At 37.6% G+C, this 27182-nt stretch overlaps 1 protein-coding gene across 11 annotated transcripts in view; it reads right to left on the reverse strand.

The window, feature by feature from the left end:
• Window positions 1-27182, reverse strand: part of ST3GAL3 (ST3 beta-galactoside alpha-2,3-sialyltransferase 3) — a 182585-nt gene that overhangs the window by 107514 nt on the left and 47889 nt on the right. For 7 of the 11 annotated variants that reach the window (XM_088169774.1, XM_088169775.1, XM_088169776.1 and 4 more), the window contains 3 exons: window positions 21839-21916; window positions 21359-21401; window positions 2841-2933 (listed from right to left, as the gene is read on the reverse strand). In XM_088169774.1, coding sequence (XP_088025900.1) covers window positions 2841-2933; window positions 21359-21401; window positions 21839-21916 — 214 coding nt within the window. The remainder of the gene's footprint in view (window positions 1-2840; window positions 2934-21358; window positions 21402-21838; window positions 21917-27182) is intronic. The other 4 variants (XM_088169779.1, XM_088169782.1, XM_088169783.1 and 1 more) reach the window with 2 other exon arrangements.

Consider the following 27182-nt stretch of genomic DNA (forward strand, 5'->3'; position numbering starts at 1 on the left):
TGAACCTCTATCAGCTCATCGGGATCTCTGACAGGTTTTCTGTCTTTGACAGTCAGACAAACTGTCTATTATGTTAGACTGTCTATTATGTTAGAAGACATTATTTTTTTAATGTCTTCACAAAGTTGTTCCTCAACATTTTTTTTGCTCTACCTCATTGTGGTTTATATTTAACTTGCCAAAGTTAATGCTATTTCCTATTCTCCTCATTTGGATACATCTTCTGGTTCAGAAAGATGACTTATTTCTAGGAGTCTTGTTTACTTTACTGTTTAAGCTAGTCATTGCTCATTTCTGTGGCTTTTGTTCCATCTCTTATTTCCCCTCCCTTCTCACACTTTACCATTGAAACTGGACACACTAGTCTTGGAATCTTGGATTGTGAGGTTTTGTATTTTAATTTTAAGACAGTGTTCACACAAAATTCTCAACTTTTTTGTGTATATGAAATAGCACTTAAGACATGGTGTTTTGTTAAGATTACATGAAGATATCTCTGTCTGTTTCCAAGATAGAGTTTCTTTTCTATCTTGAAGGTAAAATCTGTATTTGTTCCTCCCAGATATTTTATTTCACGTTGGATATATTAACATATATTTGTTGGACGGTGGCCATTTGAATCAGGCAATCCAGATTGTTCTCTGAAAATAACTGACCCTTTATTTAGTACTCTACAATCTAGGAGTTTTTCAAGATAGGATTATTGATGAAAGGATCAAACATTGCTAGAATGAGAACTGATCAAACAAACAAACAAATGTACATATAGGCTTTCCTTACCATCAACCACATTTTGGTATTTCTCAGACCATTGCTTTTTAATCCATCCACCACTTGCTCATGCTTGGTAAAGTCTGAATTCTCATTTCTACCAGTAAAAAAAGCACTCACCAAGCAGAGATACATCCTCTGAGAAATATTTCTTCTATTTCAACTATTTCCACCATATTTTGCCTATTTACATTTAAAATTGCACTAAAAAGTCAGAAACCTTAAAAAAGAAAAACATTTATTCATTTTATTCATGCTTGAAAACTGCCAAACCAACTTTATCCAAATATTAAAAACACCCAACAAAAACACACATTTTACAGCAAAGACTAAGCCTAAAATATGTCAGTTGCAGAGATGATGGTATCCTAATGACACAATCAACTGAAAACAAAAGCTAGATTAAAACAAATCAAGCAGCTCAAATATTTAAATGAACAGGCATGATAATTTGGCTTTAAGAGTTCTAAATATACTGCATATACACCTGGATATATTAATAATATAATTATAATATTAACTTTGCATAGCTCTCCAAGTACAATGAAAGTCACAGAAGAGAAGGAATTTTAAGTGCAGCATGATTTTTTTCAGAACTACTGGTCAGCCATCCTTACAGCAGTACTCGGTAAAATAATGAAATGTCCACCACTGAATCCAATTAGTAAAGAAATCAAAGACATCACAGGAAAAAATGTCAACATTAATTAAGTTTTAGGGTCCATGTTAGATGAGCACCTGAACGTAAATACCTGATGAGATGCTGTCTTTAAAAGTGTGAATATGATTTTTCAATGTATGAACAAGACAACAACCACTGGCTTTGAATAAAAACACATTTGTATCACTTTGCACGGGATTAGTTCAATGCAGTCAACTACAGGGAGAAGGTGACTGAACAGAGATCTGTAAGCAGCTGCTGAGGGAGAGAATAAATATCACTTCAGATTCTAGGCCCCTTCTCAAAGCCAAAGTCTTTTGAAAATTAAAATAAGATTAATAGATTTGTAATAATGAGTTCATCCTACTCTCTACTATTTACATTTAATATGTACACAAACACAGATTTAAAAGCACTCACTTTCAGTTCTAGTATTTATATTCTAATCAGAGTTCCAAAATTCTCACAGAAGATAATACTGATAATTGTTTGGTTTACACTGGTGATGGAGAACTTTAGTGTTTTGTTTTGTTTTTAAGGCTTGTCTGTAGTATCTACTGGTTACAAGGCAATGTCAGATGTACTTTTTTATTTTAAAAAACGCTTCCAGACGCCATGCTTGTCAACAAAAACAAAGACACAAGATACGATCAGTTTCAGGCTTGGCTTGAAGGTCATGATCACTCAACCTAACCTTTAGATACACATGTCATAGAAATTCCCTCCTCAAAGGAAATAAAATATCTCTTTTGGAAAAGTGCCAGTTATGTTTAAAAGTGCAAAATCTCTTTTGCTAAAGAGATCATTGCACTAGAGCATCTCTTCCACGTGTACAAGAAGCTTGTACAATGTACAATGGTCAAACAACCATTTGGTCAAATTTTCCATTCAATGCAACAAACTGGAATCCTTGAGCCTCAACAGATTAATGTTAATTTATCTTGTGAACTGTCTCCCAGCAATTCTACAAACTCCAGGCACCTGATGAATGCTTTACCCTGTTCTCCCAAGAACAAATAAACCCAAAACCAAGTACAACAAAACATCACACTTGACTATCTACTCCAGGTAACTTAAGCATGACCAAAGCTTCCTAAGCATTGCATCAGCTGGTACTAGCAGTGAGCCTGACCACACATTTGTATCATGCACTGACAACATAATTTGTTTTATTACTTGATACCCAGAAGTCTCTACTCTTTGGGCAAAGTCCTAGTCAGACTGAAGGCAACTAAGCCATTGCCACTGACCACTCAAATAGTCTAGAATTTCAACACCAGTCTCTCTGTGAACCAATCAAGGGACAGAGTAATGACACTTTTCAAGACAAACTGTGCCCACCACCCACCATGGAGGATGAGAGGTCATCAGGGGAATTGGGAAAAAAACTCCCACAGTGATTACTTACTTTGGGAAGATGACAGTCATGAGCGCTGATGCATAGCCTGGCTTGCACACTCCCTCAGAGAAATTGGCATACTTTAATGCCAGTTCTGGAGGCCTGTGGAAAAACAAGTACAGAATCAGGACTCTCCTGGCTATGAACTAATTTTTGCAATCATCCAAGTAATTCTTCTCCTTATAGCTTTGTAGAAAACAGCCGCAGGGAGTAACTGCAAACACAGACTATTATTTATTTGTTGCATTATAGCATCACAGAAGAACAACAAACAAAGGAGAGAGGTAAAGATACCTGAAATATCAGTAAACCACTAGTTTTGCTGAAAGATTTTCATAGCTAGCAAGGTAAAGCTCATGGAAGAAAAATATCAATATATCATTTTAGACTTCAACCTTTCAAAAGGAAAAAAGACATAAGCAACACTGACTATTTTTCTAAGTTAGAATCAAAGTTAAAATTACAGAAAAGTATTATTTAGAAGATGACTTAAAGATAGTTTCAGGAATTTGAAACAAAGCTTCAAGCAGTACTGGCAAGGTATCATCAAGGGATGAGTGCTTTCAGTATTTGGAAGAGATGACATTGCTGCTGCTTTGTTGAGATGTGTCTTAATTCAGCTTGACTAGTGACTCTTGGGCCAAATTTAGAATATGCGGGGTTTTTTCATTCAGTTCCTGTAAAGAAACACGAGTAGCAACTCAATTAAAGATGTTTCAGTCCAGCACATTCATTTACCATAGGTCTACTGATCTGAACAAAACATTTAATTCTGTGTCCCTATTCACCACCTGCAACATTCTTACATTTATCCATTTCATTAAAGCATTACAAGGGTTAATTCACTTGTGCTTTCAAAGTAACCTTATATATCTTAGTGTCAGCCAAAATACGATGATTGTTAATTTTCCTTCAAAGAACAACAAATAAAGCATTTACAGTTCCACACTCGACATTCAGAGGAAGTTGCAAAGGCTCAATCAGTAACACTGTTCTTGCTACATCATTACCAGCAACAGGCAAGTAATGAAAGGTTTCTTCCTGCAGTTCAACAGTAGGACTCAAATAAAGATGACAGTGCAGCTCCATAGAGTAGCACCACAAAATCAGTTCTGAAGAGCCTGTTATTATCCCAATCATGTTCTTTCCCAGGCATCACCAATATCACTTAACCAGAAAACTATTACTAACTGCAATGAATGTGGACTCAGAGTTTCAAAATTACATATAGGAAGGACAGTAACTCCATGCTGAACTTGTAGTAACTACTCTTCTACTGGTCCTGCATTACCTCTCAAGAGGTCAGTAGCCAGTTACAACTGGATGAACAATAGATGGATAATTAATTCTACAACTAGCTGCCTACAGTACAGAACTTCCTATAGCTCCTAAACTATAGGAGAATAGTCTCTCTATACACAGAACCCCTATAATTCTGAACGTATAGATATATGACATATACAGAATCTCTGTGGCTCTTAAAGAATAAAATCTATTTCTGCTGAATAAAAATCTAAATCTTCAAAAGCTGGGAAAGAAAAGAAACTGGGGAAGATAAATCATCACTCTAAGTATTTAATTTCTTAAGACCTTTCAAGTTAAAAAGCACCATAAAAAGCTTAAGAACACTGATCCTATTTAATTCTGTCACAGATACCCTGCATAGTTATGATCCAAACATGTAATATTTTACTATCAAAATTCCTCATCTGTAGGATGGCAGAACAATACAGTTGGTCATTTACACTGTCAATTATTTACAATAAAGTTTAGATATATCTAAATATATGATACAGACATGGAGAGACAAGTGCAACATTATCTAGCACAACCCAAATCCATGAGTTTGGTTTCCATAGGTGATGATGTGATATCATAATACATTTCTTTAAATGAGAGATGAGAAAACATCTGAGAAATGAGCATCCAAAATGATTTGCGTTATTACGTCAGTCAGGATCTCTTTATAAATAGGCACATGAAGGACTGACAAAACAAAAGGTTTTAATGATGCTGAATTATATCCCTTTCTGACACAGTCAAAAGGGACAGCAGCATGTATGGATCATAGCTTGTTGAAACATTTCGGATATGAAGAAATGTGGGGAATTTAAACTTTTTTCAAGCAAAACTAAGCGTTGCTAGAATTTTATTCTTTAGGCAACATACAGAAACCCCTAATACCAAAACCTTCAAACACAAGTAGAAAGCAACTGGAATTTATCTGCAGCCACCACGGTAGTGAGTCATTGCTGGCAAACTTGTATAACTATTTCAACAGCAGGCCTGTCTGAAATGACCTCAGTGGTCACACAAAATATCTTGTGCCACAAACACAGGCATTTTTCTCTTTTCTGATTTAATGGTGCTTTCATTATCAAATTAAAACATCACTCAGATGCCCATCATGGTCTTTCTGCACAAGAACAGCAGGCTGAGACCCTCCTGCATGTGAGCGCCCTGAATGCCACTCACTGCATACTGATGGGGGGAGCTGTCAGTACAAACCCACAAAGACACTCAGAGCTGCTAAAGCCCCCAGGCCGAGCTGTTAACATTTCTTGGATGTGTTGAAGTTCATGATCCAAAGTGCCAGAGGCAGAACAGTTCTCTAAGCCAACTGTAGCTGCCATCTCGTATCATTCAACATTTGCTCATCTCCTTTCTTGGTGCCGCATTTTGAGTCAGCAAGCTACAGAAAACTAGAAAGGGGCACTCTACATTTTAAATCCATCTAGGGACATGTTTTATTTGTACAATCTCTTTGAAATAGGCATTGCATACTCTCACTGCCAACATGCTCATATAATGATAAGCCCCTAGTAGGTGTAGCCCAGAGCAAATTGAGAGTATTGGATACAGCCTTGCTGTTTACCATTCTGCTACCAGATGAAGCTATCCAAGTTAACATCATTTTAGATATATACATTTGCTTTGTGGGTATTTTCTTCTGCAAGATCCACAAATCTTGCAGAGATCCGTCTTCCATAAATCAGGATGCAAAACATCCTGCACAAAGCATCCCACAGATAACTATGTATCTTTCAGAAAAATCCAACTTTGCAAATTCACAGTGTTTGTAGCTACGTGGTCCTGTAATAAAAGAACTGCACAGAACTGAAGTCTACAAATGAGCATTTCCTTTGTATTTGATGACAACGTACCTACTACACTGCTGCAAAAATTGTTGCTTCTTTGATGATGTTTTTATTTCCAGTGGGAAAACACTAAACAAACACTATTACTTTCTTAGTGCTTTAGAAGCTAGTAAATAGCTTCATCTCACTAGCCCCGTTACTATGCCTGGACTCCAAAGCCTTCCTGATAAGCCAACCAGCCAGCCAGGAACATCATGATGCTTATGACAGAAGGGTGTAAATCTCCTCTACATCTTCCAGGTCCAGGTACATTGTTCCAACTCCTGATTCTCATGCTCATCTTGGGCTGAGGTAGTTAAAGAACTAGTGGACACAGCAGAAAGAATGTAATTAGATGCCACTGTGGACCCTTTAAATTTTGCACAGAAAAAAGCTGGTAAAGTAAAAAATTTCTCCAGAATAAATGAGAAAAACAAGTCACAGTAAGTAACTGTAAACATCTGCTGTTTTTAAACAAGTGCCTGCATGAGGGTGAAGTTAAAGGGAAGTAATTGGCTTATTCCACTGAAGAGAAAATGCACTCTTGCTTTTTTTTTCTGACTTTTCCCTTATGAGACCAGCACACATCCTGAATTCTTAAGATTTTTTGTGCTTCTCTACACTGTTATGTGGACATCAATCTCAACAAAATTTCACAATTTGGATAAGTTAAAAATCCAGCTGCTTTCAGAGGATTTAGAAAAAGTAACAAGATTTTTCCTTCTGCTTGCATTTGGCAGATGTGTGTCTTCTTTTAATCTCAAATAAGAAAACGTCACCATGGTTAATTCCTTCATCGTGTCCTGATCAGGGACAGCATGTCATCCTTATAGACTGGAATCTAAATCCTTTTTAAAAAATAAATCAGTAATACAACTCAGTGTTTAGATTACTAAAAAAATGGCCACAATTAAGCTCATATAATTGAATATTACAAAATCTACTTGAAGAGACAGATTTTGCTGCTTTGCCTTTCACATGGAATTTCAATTGCAGATTGTAAAAATCAAAAAACTTCGTCTACTTGAGATCCTCTTATTTGAGGACTGATGTCTCTTGCTGTTACTCTTGCATACAAAATATATGAACTGACATTTAAAACAAGGAAAGGGAGTCCTTGGCAATGTGACCCTTCTTGGGATTTCTTTCTCTTTGGTTCAAAATAACCTGAATTTTATGCCTGCACAGCAGCTCTACAAAGTGTATGTCATAATACATGAAGAACGAATAGGAGATGGAATGAAAACATGAAATGAATAACGAAATATTATCACTTAATTTGGCAGATCACTAAACCACATAAGTTAATGCTGACATCCCATAGCTACACCCTGTGAGATTCATAGCATTTCAATTTAGGTAGGACTCCCTGGATCAGATGTATCCACCATGTAGAGTCATGGCTCAGTGTTGGCCAAAGGACAATTTTGTAGACTTCTGGAATAAAATTTTCAGTTCAGTTTCCCTCAAATAAGCTAAGGGCTACATGTCAATCAGCATACACTAAGAACTAGTTACAGGTACTAGTTCAAAACTGCAGGACTGCTCAAAAAATACACTACTGAAGACACAAGCAGAATGGTTAGGGTGTGCATTTGTATGTATTTCACTTAATATCAAAAGGTCACAGATAATTGAATAGTATTTGTTTTATACATCACTTATAATCTAATAAATAGACAGCTTCCAGTCCTTGATATTCTTTTTCATAATACTATATATGCTTGTAAAGCAACAAATTCAATTTGATGGGGAAAGCCCCTGAAAAAAACCCATAAACCAGCCATCCCCCCTTCCTGCCCAACTGGAATTTAATTATATTAAATAGAGAGGTAAGAAAGTAACTGCTCTGTCAACTCTTCCCTTCATTACAGACTGCAAGGCTCACTGCAAATACAACAACTTTACCTAAAGGCAGGAGAGGACACCTTCAGCAGGTTTGGTGATGCAGCTCCTCAGTTACTGCTACTCAGCCTGAGCAAGAGAAGTAATTTTCATTCTCCTGGTAGTCCAGGGTAGTCAATCCCATACACCAGGGCAGTGAAAAATGCATCTCCACCTCTGCCTTCATAAGTAGAGTCATGACCATCATGTCACTCAGGTGCAATCTCCTTGAGTGGAAGACTGATCACCACAAAACCCTCCCCTGGGTACATGGCTGGAGCTCCACATTCATCAGGACTACAGTATGGATTGGGAAACACTGAACCAGAATTTAAAGAAGCTCCAATTACAGTTCTTACAAGTTTTCAAACTTGGGTTCAAAACATTACTCAGCCTGATCATTTGATAGTTGCTATTTTCCAGCTGAGGAAAAAGTAAACAAACAGAAGACAGGAATGAGTAGATAGAAGGGGAAAGGCAAAATGCTTACATTGAAAGAGATGGGAACTGCATCTACTGCCCTATAGTCAGAAAAATAAATGTAAATATTTTCAAATGTTACTCCAGTATGTAAGCAAATTCCCCAAGTAGATTGTATGGCCAAATACAAGGAAAGATGATCCAAATGCCTGTTTCTAAAATGACATGATGAATGGTAAATTCTGCTTCTCTAGCAAGAGCTGTGGCTTCTCAGGAAATTAATTTACAATGATAATCAAGACATAGTTTTGTTTATTTATTTGGACTACTCAAGAACAGCAGCTGAAGAAGATTAGGTTACATTAAATTGGTCCAGAAAATCAAAGTTTTGAAGACATTCCACCAAAACCCCTAATCTACCTTCATAGTCCTGAAGGAAGAGGTGACCTGGAGCCAGTTCTGCCCTTGGGAAGTGCAGGGCAGGCAGAGGGCCAGGACCAGCTCAGAGCAGAACCACTGCAATGCCACTCGCCCTCTGAAATGCCATCTTTGCACAAACACACTGAAAAGGCTTCCACTCACAAAAAAGTCATGAAGATCCTACTTCTTTACTAAATTCCATCCCTCGTCTTCGCAGCGGTAGAAATTAGATCACTAGGCAGAAGAAGTCATTTCAGATTAGTCTCAGCAGTGCTAAATACATAAACATCTTAAGAAATACAGCTCTAAGTGATTTCTCTATCAGAAAGAAATATCTCATTGTACCATCCCTTATAGTTCAAAAGGACCAAGAACCCTGCCTGAAGCTTCTCAATTAATAACTTTTAATCAATGCCTAAAAGTGTCAGGATTCTCATGGAAAAAAGAATAATAACTTTTCAAGATAGACAGTTTTTATTTGTTTAAGTAAATAAAGAAAATACTGAGTTTAACAAAAAACAGATTTAAAGGATGAAGGTAAAAAATCCAACCAAAGTCCACGGCACATTTTGTATGTGACCTCATGCTGCATACTCCTCCAAGATTGAGTAATATCCCTGATCTCCCGATCTCTTTTAGTTTCTGTAAACTCTTCCCTTTTTTTTTTTTAATCTGTTTTAGTTACACCTTACCTTTAAGACTAGTAGCCCAGAGAAAAAGCAGAATTGTGTTCAAATAGATACAGATGAGGAGCAAAGAAAACAGTCCATTTCAGGTTTGTGTTTTTAAAGAAACATGGTAAGGAAAAAACAACTGGTTAGAATACCAATAGTTAGACTAAACAAAAAGCAAAAAAACCAGAAATTGTTATTTTCACAGAAGGCAGGTGTTTACTAAAGGAAGAAAAAAACCAAACCATGAAGATGACTGCTCCCCGAGTTTTTGATTATTTACTAATCTTTGGAGAAAAAAATGTATAACTGAATGATGAAGTAACTTGCTGACAATCCACACAATACCTCAATGTATATTACTGGACTTTGATCTATTCTAGTTTCCATAAATCCAAAATTACTGGGTTTCCATCCTCAGTGAAAAGTATGAGCATTCTGGTTTTACAGATAGGAGACAAGGATAACCAAATGAAGGATAACCACACTGTTTGGAGATGGGACGTGTTAGGACTCAGTAGTTAATAAAAACTCTCTCAGCAGCCAATAGGGATTCCTAGCTGGATTCTTTTCTCAAGAATCTTCTAAAGAATGTCTAAATGAACTCTATTTCTCCAAATCCAGAAAGTATACTGCTCCCTGATATTAGGCCATGTAATTCTCAAAATCTGCAGAAATTAAATGCTGTGATTCTCTATTTAAATACCTCTTAAAAACCACTGTTAGTGCAATGGCTTTAAAAAGTGAGGCAATTAAAAATCTAATAAGAAGTAAAATGCTCACCTATCACATCCATTTTTGGCCAAACAAAAGAATAGAGGAAGATACATTGCAACATCATAATTTTGTTGCTGTAACCTGTAATTCTTCCTTACAAATCCTTATCTGTTATATCTACATATGGGCAATGCTTTCTTTGCACAGGGAACAGGGCTTTTCTACTTGTACTACAATGAATCCAGCAGTGGAGGTCCAGGAGAGACAAACAAGCGCTAAAGAGATGAGAATAAACCATTCAATCCAATTAGAATCCAAGAATCCTCTGGTCAGACTAAGAGGATCAGTACATCTGAAAACAAAGGTACTTCTCCAAAGCCTACAGCTATGGGAGAAAAAAGGTCAACAAAGAATTCCTGGAGCAGCACAGCCAAAGTTACACTTTTATGTCCATGGATAATACAGTTTAGTAGAGTTGAGTGTCAAAATCCAGTGCTTAGCAGTTCTAAATGCAAAATGAGAAAATCAGTCACACTAAGGTTTCAATCACCAAATCTTCCTTCAGAAAAATGTAGCTCATTTCACTGTAGAATGCACCAGGCTATGGACTCAGTGTTTTGCTAGGTATGAGAGCACATTAGAGCACAGCAGAATATTATGGAAAATGTCAACTGTGATTTATTATTCACTATTTCCTATATCATTGAAGCATCAAGTAAAATTACCCTGAAGATAGTAAAATAGACAAAAAGAAGCACTTGTTAGATAACACACAGTTAATAAGCAGATTTCTTCATATCAGTATGTTATAGACACCAGACGTATAAAAGGGATCAAAAGCTATAAAAAGGCCTAAGATCATTCCCAATTTGGAAATCCTAAAGCTTCCTCCCCTTGGAAGCTGGAGAGTGACACTGGAGCAATGACATTGTGCATTTTTCTCCTTCCCTAAACTAGGGGAGCATTTTGAGACAAGATATTGAAGCAGGTGAGTCTTTGGTCTGGCCATTTTTATTTGCCCATACAAAAAGTTCAACCCTTTCTGTTTCAGTAGCAGATCTATTGCACAGACTACTGGAAGACACCAAACCTTAGGGGAATAAACTCCACTTAGAAAGATCTCAGCTACTGAGAGATGAAAACCTAATATGAACACTTCACAACGTCCTCCCTTTTCAGTTTTTTCAGTAGCTTTCCAGGGCTAAGAGTGATAAAAGCTGCCCTTTAAACTCTTCTTTGGAAGGTCTGGACAGCTTGGGAAAAAATAACAACTTAAGTCCTCTAAACAAAAGAAAAAGCCAACTTGATATGACAAGGGTGCTCCCCCTCCTCTCCAGACTGGACTGAAATTCAGAGGAAAAAACCACTGGTCAGTGAACAAAGTTCTCTAGACAGTATGCAGAGGTGACCTAACAAATCGGGAATGTGGTTTAACAGTAGTTTTACAAAATGCTGTATATAGTCGTGAGGTTTTGAATTTTTCTCACTCCTCTTTCTTAAACAGTAGTCCAAAAAAGGCTGTCTCCACTGACCTGTATTAGAGACACATGTCATGAATTCAAGCAGACATCAATTCATCTAGTAAGTACCACACTGAAGCCTTAAGAAGAATGCTATGGGAGGAAAAATGCTTCCTCCAGAAGCTCTGCTGTAAATACAGAACACAACCCTGGCCTGGAAGAACCCTTGCAGTTACTGTGACTAAAAGTGCCCCCGCAAAACTAACAAAAGTCCAAACTGCTTTAGGGAAGATAGTGAATAGCTGGAACGTTTAACAGTAAGAACAGCTGGCAGAATCACCAAGATCAAAAAAGTCCTCCTGTTTACTCCATACATTGTTCTAGTGAATGCTCTTCTGCTAAGATAAATGCCTTCTTTTTTTCTTCCTGCACTTCAAAGAGCAGCTGTTCATCTGAAAAGGCTGCCCAACCAACATCCAAACTGCCGTAGGTAAGCACCATGAGTCAGAGAATTCAATAAAGTTTGTCTCAAAGAACTGTGAATAGTCCAGTTAATCAGACTGTCCTTCATCCTGTATCACCATCACTGAACACCGGCCCTATATCAGGTGGTTATTCATGGCTCTGAGACTGAGACAGCAAGAAGTGTTTTCTCCAATTTGTTTGGTGAACAGACAAAAGGAGAGATCCAAGGTTGAGTCATAAAATAGGTTTCCCTTTTTAACAGAACAAATCCTATCCTCTCCTCTTCGTTAATTTATCAAAATAGCAACACTTCACAAAATCATCTGAGCCAAGTTCCATGATGTTAAAATGTAGCTTTGACTCCTGTAAAGATCAGTCACTGACTCAAACAGTCCAGTGACACAACCACCTTTGGGAATTTCTGCCTTCAATGATGTAAAAAGGGGTCACTAAGAGAGGATGAAAGGAAGGGACAAGAGGAAGGCACCAAACATTTTGCAGCTGTACAGGACACCACTCAGTTTTAAGGCCTTCAAGATTAACTCTTTTAAGGAACCAGGGGGAAGATATTTCTAAGTAGAAATTATAAGGCCTGAAATCAACCAGAATTATCCAAACACATTCAATATGGAAATTGAAAACACTGTTTGTTGGCTTTTCAGTTTATTCTTTGATGAGTTGGAACAGATTGCACGACAGACAAGGCAGGAACAGCACATACATGTTCTCAGTTTTCTGTCCCTCCTTTTGTGGTCCTGATTCTCATTTCTCTGAGCAGGAGTGGCGCTGCAAGCTAGTGTTAGCAGTAGCACTTCTGCCTGTTTTCATTTCTGCTGTGAACTGGGAAAGAATCACATGAGCTTCTGTGTAATGTTAGAGTAAAAAGTATTTCATTAAAGTTAATTTAACTGCCTGGTTTTCTCAAAAGCAAATAGAGAAAACGTCATCTCAGCCTCATAATTTAATTCAAACATCCATAACCTCAAAAACATCTTACAGCAGCAACTGCTACATGACTCCTTCCCCAACATGTCACATCAGACACAGCTGCCATTAACCTTCCTGCTCTTCATCTTGTTTTGTTTATTGCAATGGGCATCATACACCATCACCTCTCCAACCACTCCTAGTCAGGTCTGGGCTCCTTTGGAGTACTTCTCCAGTGCAGATTTCTCAAGGATGCCAGCAGCAACATCATGCTTTTTGAAGGAAAAAGCATATCCTAAATTTATCAACCTAATCGAAACTTACCTTGTCCTTCAGTCTTAGAACAACTAAAATAAAGAGGTCTTTGCTCATCACAACTTACTATCAGGTTTCCAGTCTTAAGACTGGAAACAGAACAAGTAAAAAAAAAATACCCCTTGGATTATATTTAACAGGATTTCTTCAGTCACCTTCATTCCTCTCTTTTGCTAGACAGTTCTCAACCACAAGAATAAGACTTCTTCCATTCTTGCAGCATAATAAGATATTGTTTTCTTACCTAACAGAGGCTAATCACAGCTGTTAAAAATAGGTCTTGGTTTTATTGTCATTCCTCAGCATACAAGAAGTCTGCATGTGTTTGTTCCACTAAACTCTTTCCTGCCTTGATTACCTACTACATACTTTTAAAATTTATGTATGGCAATCTCAGCAGAATGAGGCAGACAGCAAAGCTTTGATGTCTCTGGTCACATTATAGCAATGCAGAAGACAAAATTAGAGGCAGACTGAGTAGACTAAGTTGTCTCTTTCAATACACTCCATTTACAAAACCTCCTGAGAGCCAGTTTATAAATTAAGGGCTGACAGCTGAGCTGTGACTGGAAGCTGTGTTCTTCAGACTAAGTGACAAGGTTCAGAGGAAGGCTTGATAAAGTGTATAATGTTCATCTGCTGGAATACACTTGATTTCCATTCAATCATCTGATGTGGGTTCCCTACAACATTGCCAAGAGAACACAGAAGGGAAGTAGGTTTCCTTTTGGAGGTGGAACATTGCTGGCCTTGCAGGCAGGCACAGAAGAGTTGATGCTTGGTGATCACACACACATACCTTCAGGATTTTCAAGAGGAAGCTCTTGCACCAGTTTCAGGATAAGCTCACAACTGCTTTGATTGAATACAGGCAGCAACAAATCACCTACTTCCACAATGTATGCTGGTGCTTTGCTCTTTATGACCAAGATCAAGAATAAAATTATGAATACCAGTGTTTTAACATAAATCTCTGTCAAAACCACAGAACATCTAGCCATCTTTCTAATCTCTTTAACTGAAGCTTTAGGAATAACCAATGCTTAGATAGCCTGATTCATTCCATTTGTCTAAGATATTCAGGAAATAAGAAGGTTTTTCTAGGAGGATATTTTGTCTCTGAGTTTTAGAACAAATTTCTGAAGGAAGAAGATGAAGTGTAGCTTTTGATGTGCTCTTCTCTCAAGCAGACAAAGAAACATGAGGACCCCTATGCCATTTATGAGCTATTAGATATTCCCTGAACAGAGTTTTGCTACTAAAGCAAATTTAGCCTTCTGTGAATGCAACAACTGTAAAAATTTTTGCACGAACAACAGTAGTAGAACAACAAGAGTAGAAACTTCTAACTAGTTATAACCATATCCACTCCTGGAAAACAAATAAACAAACAATTAGGTTAATGCTACTGTGGTGAAGAGCTACAAGCAAAGTAAGCATTCCACCTTATATATACATAGGGGGAAAAAACAACTGAGATTTCCCAGTTTCATGAAACTCACCTGGCTGGTTAGAACACAATATGTACAAACCTAGTCCTAAGACGAACATATCAAGGAAGAAATCAGTCTCACACATAGCAGGCACCTTCATGGATATTCACAGGAAGAACATGCTCATCTTAAAGAAAGTGTTCATTTTTCAGTAAGCACAGTAACCATAGGTATCACTACTTTTTCCTCTGTGGAAACTCATATTGGCAAATATGCTACTGTCCTCAAAATCAAAAATGGGTTGAAAGGGTTATGAGTCATTCCCTTTTGCTTTTAAAATACTTGTACTTCAACTTTCTGCCAAGGATATGGAGAACCCCTAGTGTCTGAAGATTTATTAATAATCTCTAGTAATCCAAAAAGTCCTCTGCTACTTCTTCAGAAATTCTTTCAAGAATCTTATCCAGACATAACAATTCTAAAGCACACAAACTGAGGTATCTCCTGCTTGGAATTTTCTTGTTGATATTAAAGAGAGCACTTTTCCCCTCATTCAACCAGAACAAAACTCTGCATTTACTGCACACTTCTACCTTTTCTATAAATACATTATCACTCTTTCCCCTTATACTCTCAATAAAACTATTTTTTCATGAGCATTTCTTGCTTATGAAACTGAACTTTTGGGGCAAACAGTATAAAACTGCTCTAAACAATGCCCAGCCATTCATATTTCTTACTTTACATGCTTTTTCCACATGGTTTGATTCATAATTACTTCCAGCTTCAGGAAACTGGCCCTTTTAAAGGCACCAAACGTAAGTTTTTGACTTTGTTTGCACTTAACAAATCAAGCAATGAATCAATCCTATCTAAGCTGCCAGCAATTCTGAATTCTACATTTTTTATCTTCATCAACTGAGAATGCATCTAACACAGGAATCTCAAAGTTACATAATAAAGACTCACATTAGAAATCCTTATCAGAATGCCAAAGGATCAAAATTGAAACAAACTGAAATGAACCAAGAAGAGCAAAACAAGAACAAGGATGGCAGTTATATCCCACCCAAATGTGGGAGAGGTTTGATGGATGAACAACAAACAGCCAGGTAACTGAAGTGCTATAAATAGCTCGGGTTAATTTTCTTAACTATTTCAAGTGCTCAAACAATTAGTACAGAATGGAGGAGATTAGGTAGAAGGAGATTAATTAAAAGTCTGAAATTAAAGAGAAATAAATAACCAATTGCCTGAAAAATACCAGGGTCATAAAGCATGCTAAGCCTTAAAATAATCTTTCAGAAAAGCATCAGGAGACTCTTGCATGTGATGGTCAGAATCCTTTCTTTTAGCCTGTGAGCGACAGTCTTAGTCTTAGACAGGACAGGACATCATTGGGACTTCTCACTTATTTTCTTTTGTCCCTCATTCAGGATTGCAGGAATACAAAAAGACAAACTGAAAAAAAAAAAACAGGGCAGAAAGAAATCCCACAGCACCAGGCATGGGGAAAGTCCAGCATTCCAACACGTTTACTGCTTATTTTTACAGTGTTTAATGGCAAAGTACCACACAAAGACACAAACAGTTTCAAAGCAACCTCCCAGCCTAGAAAGAAAATGAGGGGAAGGGGCTCTGTTTCAATTCTTCATTATTAAAACTCTGAAGTAAAGAAATTTCAACAAACATAAGTAACCCAATCTGTGTGTTTCCCTAGCCCAAACTCGTCCATTTTTACGGTCTTTTCAAAGTCTAGATCAAGTTTCATTTGAATTTGCAGGGTGAAGGTTGTTATTTCTGGCTTCCCCCCCACAGACTCAATTTCTTTGTCTTTTTAACACAAAGCTGAAATCATCATGAATATTCAAAAATCCCAAATCTATTCTATAATAATGAAGAAATATGTAAATACACAACATCACAAAATGTCTAGCAAGACACAAAGCTCATTGGAAAAAATATTCCTTTCTCTAGTTAAGTTCTGCCTAAAGATTCCCAAAGTACACAATATGAAATATATACCAATATAAAATATATACCATGTAGTTAACAGAGTGTACTCATATGTTAATATTATGTTATTGTGATCAACCATAGTGATTTTATAACCATTTTTCCAATTGAGAAGTGCAACAGCTTTTTTTTCCTATTTCTACCTTGAAAGAAAATGATAAGACCCCCTCTTTTGTTAAACTGCAAAATGATTCCATGAAACTCAAGTGTATCTTCTAACATTTGTTAAACTTTGTGAGGGAGTGGTTCTTCCCCAGTCAAAGTCAAACCCTGGAAAGATTTCTCCATCATTCATCAGCTGAGATTTTGACATCCAAGGTTTTGAACTGACTATGGCAGAAGGTGAAAAGATCTACCAAATTCCTAAGGGAAACATTTCTCTGTTTAGAAGCATCAAATCCCCAATTTATCTGCTGAAGTCTCTTTGAAAGCAGTTTCTGAAGGATGAGTTTGAAAGAGGGGCAGGAACAGTCACTAAGCTTCCATCCCACTGAGGAAATGACACACCAGCAGAGCAGGAAGGAAAGCTGGCATGGAAGCATGAGAGCAACAACACAAGGGAGAAGCCCTCAAATCATATGGGTTACAAAAAAGGAACTTTTCAAATGCTCAACACAAGTGAATCCACATTTGCAATCTGCCAAGGCAGACTCAAAGCAAGCATTAAGGTGACTAAACCAAGCATTCAGAGAGTACTAAGTGACAGAAGAATGACCATACAGCCTTCATCTTGGCCCACTTAATAAGCATTAAATACAGTCTATAATTAACTCCACGTTTATGATCCTCCTTCGGAAATCTCATTTAATTCAATGCAAACATAGATTCTGCTTGAGGAATGATTCAGAATTTGTAGTGAATGAGACTCTTGTTTCTAAGACCTGGCCAGTCTCAAAGAACTACTACAATATAAATATTTAATAATAACAAAAGCATGCAACTCTTTGCCAAGCACAGATGTTAGAAAGCGACTGCAAATCTTGGCATTTGGTGGCACCTAGTAATCCACTGGCTGAGTTACTAATGTGATTGATAGCCTTAGGTTGTTCAGGAACTATTGCCCCCGCTGAGAATTAAAATCTGTGAGCTGTATCACAGTTTTTGTATAAGTGTTTTTCTCTACAAAACCAGCAATGTCAGATATTATCCTTACGGGTTTTAAAAAGGTTCTGCTTGGGAAAACTCTTTAGCAGGGAGAAACAGATGCAACTGGCCTGTTTCTATACTTAGTGCATATTTTGTTTTGATGTTCTAATTCTGGTAATGATGGTTAGTACAAACATTGCTAAAAGATAAACTCCTCTTGCAACAGATCTCCACTAACCTGGTCCTGAGGAGACTTATGTCTTGTTTTGACTACGGGAACAACTCATTCATAAACTGCATTGCCTATTGCCTTTCCATTCACCGTGTGTCATTAACAATCCCCACCTGGATACCATCCTGCCCTTTAAAAGCTCTTAGGCTTTCTAAAGAAGAGCTTTCCTAGGCACAGGCACCAGAAAGGAAGCATCCTCCATCTTAATGTTCTCCTTTCCAACAAGGCTGGTCAGAATCTGTCATTTCCATGAAGCATCCCACACAGCATCTTTAAACCTGGCCATCCCCGTACAGGTGAGATTCCTGCCCATGCCAGCCTCCCACTTACAGCAAGGCATTCATCAGACACAGAGCTCCCACAAAAACACTATTCAAGTGCTTCTGACAGAATTCCTTCCAAAGTGAACAAATATGGTTTAATCACCATTTCCATGAATTCAGGGAGAACAAAACCATTACATTCCTGTAACCACAGCAGACTGTACTATATCTAAACAACATGCCCTGGACGTCTGCACAGTAGAGGACTTTAAAGTAGCAATGCATGAAAAAAATTAAATATGCAAAGGCAAATGGACACATTACTACTTATTTATGTAGAATGTTTTCCTTTGTCTAACATTCAAAATGCAAGTCAGAGCACTAAAGGTGTAATGCAGATCTACCTTTGTAGAAAATGTTAGTCTTACAGGCCATTAGTTTCAATGACATCAACTGACACAGCCAAGCAACAGGATTTGAGCAAACGAAAGATTAAGGAAAAAAATCCAAAGAATACTAATTGTTGCCCTAAGTGCTTCAAGTCACACAAGATTCTCACATGCTGTCAATTAAGTGAACCCTATAAAGTTATGATTTATGGCAAGATTCCACCAGAACGATTATATCACAACAACAGATATAATTCAATTATTTCTGCCAATAAAGTCATCAGTGCAGAACATATTACCCCTTTCAACTCTAAGCATTTTTTTTAACCAGAAAGTGCTTCAATGATGGTACCATCTTGACTCAGTCACAGGAAGTATTTTTAACCACTAAATTTCATTAAATTAAGTCTGTACTTAGAAATTTGGTAGCACAGAAGGTCAACTTGTAGAATGGTAATAAAGCCCTCTAGGCCATCAGCCATTTTTCTTACAAAATTTATTTCCTATGTTTTATGGTATTTTCAGCCATTATCTATCTTCCTTGCTATTAAAAAAAACAAAAACCCAAACTAAAAAAAACCCAGAATAATTCAGGCCAGCAGTGAAGTCTGCAGGTCATCAGGTCTATTCTCAAAGCAGGATCATCTTTAATTCTACAGAAGAAATAAATAAACCACAATAAAAAAAGAAGAAAAAATCAACCAAAAAAAGTAACAAAGCTGCAATTAAAAAAAAAATTATTTCATCTACATACAGTAGTTGTTTTCTTTGTTCCTTCAGTTTAAGTATTTATTTAATAATGCTGATTTTGTTACAAGTCTTTCTAGGAGCTAACTTTAGGATTCTGAAAAATAAAAATGCATATGAACATACATTCTTAAGTAGTCAACAAAATCTTACTTTAACCAAACTAATGGAGACTTTCTATAATAGGGAGGTTTTAAGAAAAGAAAACAAGTGCTCTGGAAGCCCTCTAGTAGGTAAAAACTTCACTTGACCTCATACTGAAGAATAAGAAAAAGCAGGCTGTGCCTTGGAGAGCTGTAATCAAATAGGTAGGTCATCAAAGAAGGGAAAAAAGAATGGAACACAGGCCTGAGGGGAAGGAAGACTTAAGGGGATTTGCTAAAAGCAAAATGAAAAGGACGCTGCAAGCAGGAGGAGAAGGAAGAGGAAAACTGAAGCAGTGGTTTGGATGCAGCACAGACTGGGATGCCAACTGTGTGTGGACAGTCAGCAGGCATATTCAATAAACTGGACATTACAAAATACACAAAAATAGCCTGGAAAAAAACAATCAGTCTAGTTAAACACTTAAAAAACTTTTTTCCTACTCCAAGTCCCAGACATTCACTCAAAGGTTACTTACCCACTTCACAGTTTCGGATTAATTTCTCTGCTTTAACTTCTACATGTATAAATTGAAGGTAATGCATCATATGAATCTCATCCCACAGTGTTGTATGAGTACATACACTATTGTCTCTAAATCACTAGGATGTTCCAACACAGAAAATTTAACAAAGAAAATGGGTAACTGTGCCACCAGCATGGGTTCCAGATCACAAACAACAAAAACTGTGTAGAACACTACATTGAACGAGACCAGAAAGAAACCTTGAGCTATTCATGCAGTCAATTCTCTCATTCTTGACCACTGAACGAGATACAGAGCCTTTGGAGGAAAATAAATAAATAAATAAACAAATAATCAATATTTCTTCTTTCTCATATGCATTCTGCAATCTTTTTTACATATGTTGCTATAATTGAGTTTATGTACCCAGCTGCTTCTGCAAAAGAAGCTCCTACCTACAGACTTTATCATCTCCTGCAAGCAGCAGTTCCCAACACACTTAGGACACTTTCATTCCATTATGGAAGCTCATAGACGGCTCATCATCACTAAATTGAAATGTTTTACCCTACAAGTACAATTATATTCTCAAAATATTAAGAATGGGGTTTATATTGACATGACATGTTTTGCAGGGGATGTATTCTCAAGTCATTCAAAGCCACGAGATTGGTTCTGGGTTCTTTTAAATAGAAAGCTTTTAGTAGTGTTTTTGCTCCCAACACCAAAAAATTCCATCAGGGAGCTGACCCCAGAAACAGGGTCGCTACTGACCCCTAGTGTTCAGCAGCCCAGGCTCAATTCGACTGATTTAAGGCAAAAAGCATGAGAAGCATCTTCATCCTTCGGCACTGCATCGTCCTTCTGACATACTAAGAGGTCCTTGCCTTTTGCTGAGGTTCCTTCCGCTCTATTTTATCAACAGAAATAGTAGTATCCATTTTTCAAGAAACAAGTAGAAAGGAAATATAAACTCCTAAAGATCCCAGCAAATTGCAGATTCACATTCCTTCTGCTTTCACATCTGTAATTCATTTTTCATTTCGAAGATTAAGAGAAGGGTATCTAGAGTAGACTGACAGTTGTGGCTTCAAGTAGGTATTTATAGTCTCTTGATCAGTCATTAAGGAATTAATGACAGTGAACCACAATCCAAGCTGGCCTGCAAAGACTAGTGCTAGGAAAAGAGTTGCAATTGCCAGCTTGCTGCAGTACTTGGCTGTCCCAGGTAGAAGTGTAGAGTTTAGTGAGCCAGCTGCCCAGGTGACATAAAAGTTGTTTACAACAGAAAGCTGTAACTATAGAAATGAAGAAGAAACCTACTGTTCTACTTACAATTTTGAGTCCAGGTTCAGGAGAAAGCCCAGTCTGTCATATTCTGGAAAACAAAAGCAAAGGACAAAATATCATAAAAGCTGTAAGAGTCTCCTCTGCAAAAGGCACCAAAACCAAACAGCAGCAAGTCCCTATAGCAGCTGTTAATACAGATTATTGTGACCTCAAGGAATTCCTAAATTAACATTTCTCAATCTCCAGGAAATACCAGAGCAAGAGAACACATGGGTAACCATTAATTTAGAAATTACTAGAATTAATCAAGATATTCAGAGTCATAAAAAGAAAGTATTACTGAAACCACTTATGCAGCGATAAACAAAGATTTCCTGCTTGCTGTACAAATAATTTTGCCACTTTATGACAAACATTCCTCCTAAATTCTGATGTGTAGAGCTTTGAAATTTTTCTTTATTCCTTGTCTATTCCAACCCACAATTTCATAATCAAGTAGCTCTTCTTCAAGAGAAAGTGACTCACGGTGGCAAAAATGCTTCAAGTTCAGGTGTTGTCCAGTGGGAAACTGCAAAGTCAGTTTATGGCATGAACAGGGGACAGCTACAAAAACAAAACTATCATTCAGAACATCTGTAACTCAAGTATAAAATAACTTTTCATTCACCATCTCTGAATATACTGTGATCTTGTAAATCAAACATTTGATACAAAAAATAAAACTATTAGAATTCACACGAGATAAACAAGAAAAAGGTGTAGTGTTCTTCTTACACTGGGTTAAGCTCAGAGGCCTCCTCACACTGAGAACCCCTGGGTCTCACAGCTATACAATAAAAAAAAATACAGAGAAGTAAAAGATAATCATGGATTAAAAGAACCAACAAGAAAAAAAAAAGCTTTTAGAAAGAGCTCATTGGAAATACAAGATTATTTTTCTCATGAGACACCCCTAGAATTTCTGGTGCAGTAGTTTACTCCCAAAGATCACAAGCTTTTCACACCCTTGTTAACCGGCAGAACAGCAAAGCCTAAGCACGTACCTCAGACACAATGATTGCACCAGATAGGTCAATGTAAACTGTGCCATTGGTTTCAATCCCATTAAGATTCAATTCCTGAGCCAAGGGAAGTATTCTATTTGACATCACTTAGGTAACAGAAGTTGCAGAACACGTGCACGCTTGATAATGGCACATACTGTCTGTTCCCTGCCAGCACCCGAGTGACACCCACCATCCCCACTCCACCTGTGCATCACTCCTCCACTTTCCACATACTGACAGTTCTGTTTCCCCCATGTGCTGCTTTCTTCATAATTTCTTCCCAGTTAATTCCTCCTACAAGAAATTATGTCCTGTACAACCTCACCTCCTCTGCCTGTGGGATTGTGCATAGGAAGGTATCCATTCCACAAGAAGAAACATGCTTTCAATTTTTATTAACCCTTCTGACTCCCAAACCAACATCTGTACTAAACAAGCAGCCACAAAGATTTTTTTCAAATAGCTCTTTTTCTAAAAAACATCTACAGCCACTGACCCATCTGTCATCAGTCTTATCTCATTCAAACCAACATTCCCTTCTTCCCAACAAGAAATACAAAAAGAGGAAATGCAATAAGAGATATATCACCTCATAACTACAACAACATTCTGGACTTTCTGTTAACTCAGCACTTCATTAGTTTTGCAACCAAAGCACCAGAACACAGGCATGAGCTAAACACTAAGGACAGACCTCCATTGCAATGTTTCATAAGATTTATCCTGTTTGTCACAAGCATTTCACCTTCCCTAGGCTTTAAGTTTTCATGTTTACTGATCATTACTGACAGAGATATAAAGTAATTTTTAAAAATTATATATCAACTACCTTGCAACAGACACTTTAAAAAAAAGTATTACAAAACAAAACAACATTTCTGGTTTCAAACCCGATGCATGGGTATCTCCTTGATTTTACATAGGGTTTAACTATAGTTTCAGGCTGTAACATCAAACCAGAAGCATCCACACCCCTTCCTCTCATTGGCAGGTGAGATGTGCAAGCACAGAAAAGCTGCCCTCACCATGGGCCATCTCACACTCAGGGGCACTTCTTGGAAGTCAGCATTACTATTACCTGGGAAATGAATCTCTATCACATGCTGCTCCCCCAGGAAAGACACTAGAACCCTCTAAAATTAAAGATTCAAAGTTATCTTCCTTTTTTGCAAAAATCAGAGTCTTGCTACATACAGACTTCCAGTGTCATTTAGCTGTCATTTCCCCATGAATATAGGGGTCAAAAGTCATCCCACATGCCAGCTGGAAGTGGTCTGGACTCACAAAAGAGAGATAAAGCCACAAAGAAAATCTGAAGAAAGCCAAACAGAGCCTAGCTGCAGGAAAAGGCAATCCTTGTCTGGAGTTACATATCTGAATAGAAACAAGACGAAACACAGATCCACTAAATCAAACAACTGAGTCTAAAACACAGCTTGGTCAGGGTTTGACAATTACAGGAGAGGAACTGAACTGATCTCACAGCTCAAGAAAGGGGCAATCCCATTCCTACCCTTTCCTCCATTGAAAATAGAGGTGGCAATAGCCTGCCTTGGCACTCATGCCACCTCTCTCTGCCCTTACAGGTTGCTTCCTCCTCCCATAACCTTTGTATAAAACCTTACTCACCAAGTTAACCACTTATATATATATATTTCTCCTCTTTTTCATCTAGTGGGATAAAGAAGTGCTGGAATATTAGAGAAAACAGAACAAAATAGTTAGAACGAGGTAAAAATACTCCAGCTTGCCATGTTAACTGTGGTTTGATGTTGGCCTTCACCAACGTCATCATGATGACCCTCCCCCAGCATCCCAATCAATAGGGGGTCTCTGCACTGAAGGACAATGCAGAGCCATTCACAGGTACAGTCCAGAGAACTCCCATCACATTTAAGCATGTTGGTAGGTCTGATCCAGCCAGGTCAATTTCCAGACAAGACAGCTCTATGGCTGTGTGGCACAGGACCTGTTTTTAAAGCAAAAAATGAGTAAAGGTAATAAAGAACTTAGTTCGCATCCCCTGGAAGAACACCATGGAGTAATCTGAACAAGACTTTATATTATCAGCCCAGAGAAGACTGAAAGGCCCATGAACGATAAAAGTAACATTATTAGAAGAGCACAAGTCAATTTAAAGACCACAGTCACCTGTGCTAAGGTGCTACATATCTCAGCTGACAATGTGGTAAAACAGTGCACAGAAGCACAGAAATGAAGAAGTTTCATCGTGCCTCATAAGAACAAGATGTCATCTTAGGTCAAAACCAAAATACATTTCTACATTTCCAGGAAGATCAGGACTGAATAAAAATCTAAGAACTGACAGCAATTTCATAATAAAGCATGTAATTGGGATTACATGAACAGAAATAGAGCCAAGCATAGCAATTTCTATAAATTATGCAAATCCTGTGCCAAATTCAATGTTGGCATTAGCATGGAAATTCCTCCAAAGAATCCAACAGAAATCCAGCTACCAGGCTGCAAGTGAGAGATGCATTGTCCCATATCTGAAAACTCCATGCAGACCACCCAGGAAGCCATAAAGCCCAGTGTACAATATCTAGCAAGTATTCAAGTTGCCTTTTGCATCTGCAACCAATATAGCTATATAGAAGCAAAATGGGCAAACTTTCCCCCTTATGCTACTAATCTGAAATCAACAGTCCAGGAATTAACTTGGCATAGTGGTTTTATCCATTCAAACTACCTGTAACCAATTTCACTGATGACTTGAGTATTAACCCTTTAAGCAGCTAGCCACTCAGAAGCACAGTACAAATAACTTTGCCTGTAGAAATAGAAAATGAAACTTTTTTTTTTAAAGACGGGCTATATGCAGTTCTAGCTCTGTGTTTAACTGGTAATTGCAAGTACAGGAGGGAAGGCAGAAGATTCAATTTCGCTATTTTATTCAAAATATTTGTGTTTGTCAAAGAAATCAATATGATTCTCAAGAGACAGAAGTCCTATCAAGGATGCTCAGACCACCCTGATACATTTCATCCTGTCCAGTGCAATCTGGTCTCTGCAGAGCTGAGGATCCAATTGAGCCAAGCCTTGGTCACTATTCACATGCAAGCTCTACATCTGCAGCAAAGGCCACAGGTAAAATGACTAATTCTGCAATGAAAAAGGCCAAACACATCACATTCACCTTGGACTAAGAAAACACATATGGACAGTTATAAAAGTTCAGCCAATGTAAAATAATTCTGCTAGAACTCAAGAGACAAGAAAGAATTAATGAAAAAAAGTCATGTTAAATGGATCAACTGGAAAGGACAAAAGAAAGCTTTTATTCCAGGGTTAAAAAAATACGAGCCAGGATTACTGAGCAACAATCAAAGTACTAGATAAACAAAGACTTAATGTTGCATCCTTTCCCTAGGATTTTCACTTTAACCTCTTCAGTGATGGAATTTACCGATGAAAGCATTATCTTCTATTTAAATAACCAGGGAATAAAAAAGACTGCAAAGGCAAGTTCAGAAGTGGTAAAGCTGGGACCACCCGAGCTCCTCAGCACAGTCCTGCATGGTCTGTTTCAGTTTCCTCCTCACCCTCGCTTAAGCTTTTGCATATGCACTTACCAATCTTTTTCTCCAGGTTGCCAAGGGAAACACCAAGAGACCTGGTAAGACAAAGCCAGTCCCCGGTGCCTTTCCCTGCTCTTAACAACACACAGAAGAAGCAGAAGTGACACCTGTCAAGCTAAGTGCCCAGCCCTTGCAGCCCAGCACCAGAAGCTTACCTCACCAATCTACATCTACACGTCCTAATAAAACTATAGCAACTTTCAATGGCAGAAAAGCAACTGACTGCTTTAAGCTGAATTTAGGAAAGACTGATAGGAAGATGAAAAATTTTCTCCTATGATCTACGTATGCCCTTTTGCTCTTCCCAGGAAGTAATCTGTTTCAAGCCAGACTACAGCCTTTGCTAAACAGTTGTTCTGTTTACTGCCATAAGTCCACTTGGCAAACAGAGTTAATGGTGCCCTAATGAGTCTCCCAACATACTCTTTATTCCATTAATTTTATCATATTTCCTACTAAAACTCAAGAACGTGATTAACAAAACAGTAATCTATATTGGCGTATGTGCTGATTTGATGCAGAGAGATGTCACATGAGAGAAAAATCACACTGAAATACTTTTATTTTGAGGCATTCATTAAGCCACTTCTTGACATTTGCACCTCAGATCATTCACAGCTGTATTTTCAACTGGAGGAACATAGCATTAATAAGAAGACAGATGTTGATACTGAACACACTGGCAAAGTCACACGAGGACTATGAAACTGCTTCATGACAGTCACTGGCAAAGATTCAAGCAGCTCCCACAGTCTACATCAGAAAAATAAAGAATGAAGTAGAACTTTATTAATCAAAAATTAAAAGGGAAAAGTATTTTTGCAGAAAAAAGCCACTAAAACCAGCAAAGAAAATACATGTATTTCCCTTTTTTTCTTTCTGCCTTACAGGAATGAAGAAATATACAGAATAGTACGTTCACCTCTCCTTTCACATCATTATCACATAGTGCTAAGACAGAAATGCAATTTGGGTGAAAAACCCCAACATGCTAGAACCTCATCAGCTTCAAACATTAATTAAAGTTGCTTTCCTCAAACCAAGAATATCTAAAGTTAATTACCACTGACCTGAAAATCCAGGAAATAGCAGAGTTTGCAGCTGTAGACATGTGAACAGAGTATCACTGAGAAATTAAATAAACAGCAAGGAATCTTCTGCGAGTCACCAATGTTTTTCTCTTACCCTAGAAATCTATCACTACTCTACCCATTTGATACC

The sequence above is a fragment of the Sturnus vulgaris genome, chromosome 9 (genome assembly GCF_052056855.1).
Source record: "Sturnus vulgaris isolate bStuVul1 chromosome 9, bStuVul1.hap1, whole genome shotgun sequence".
NCBI lineage: Eukaryota > Metazoa > Chordata > Aves > Passeriformes > Sturnidae > Sturnus > Sturnus vulgaris.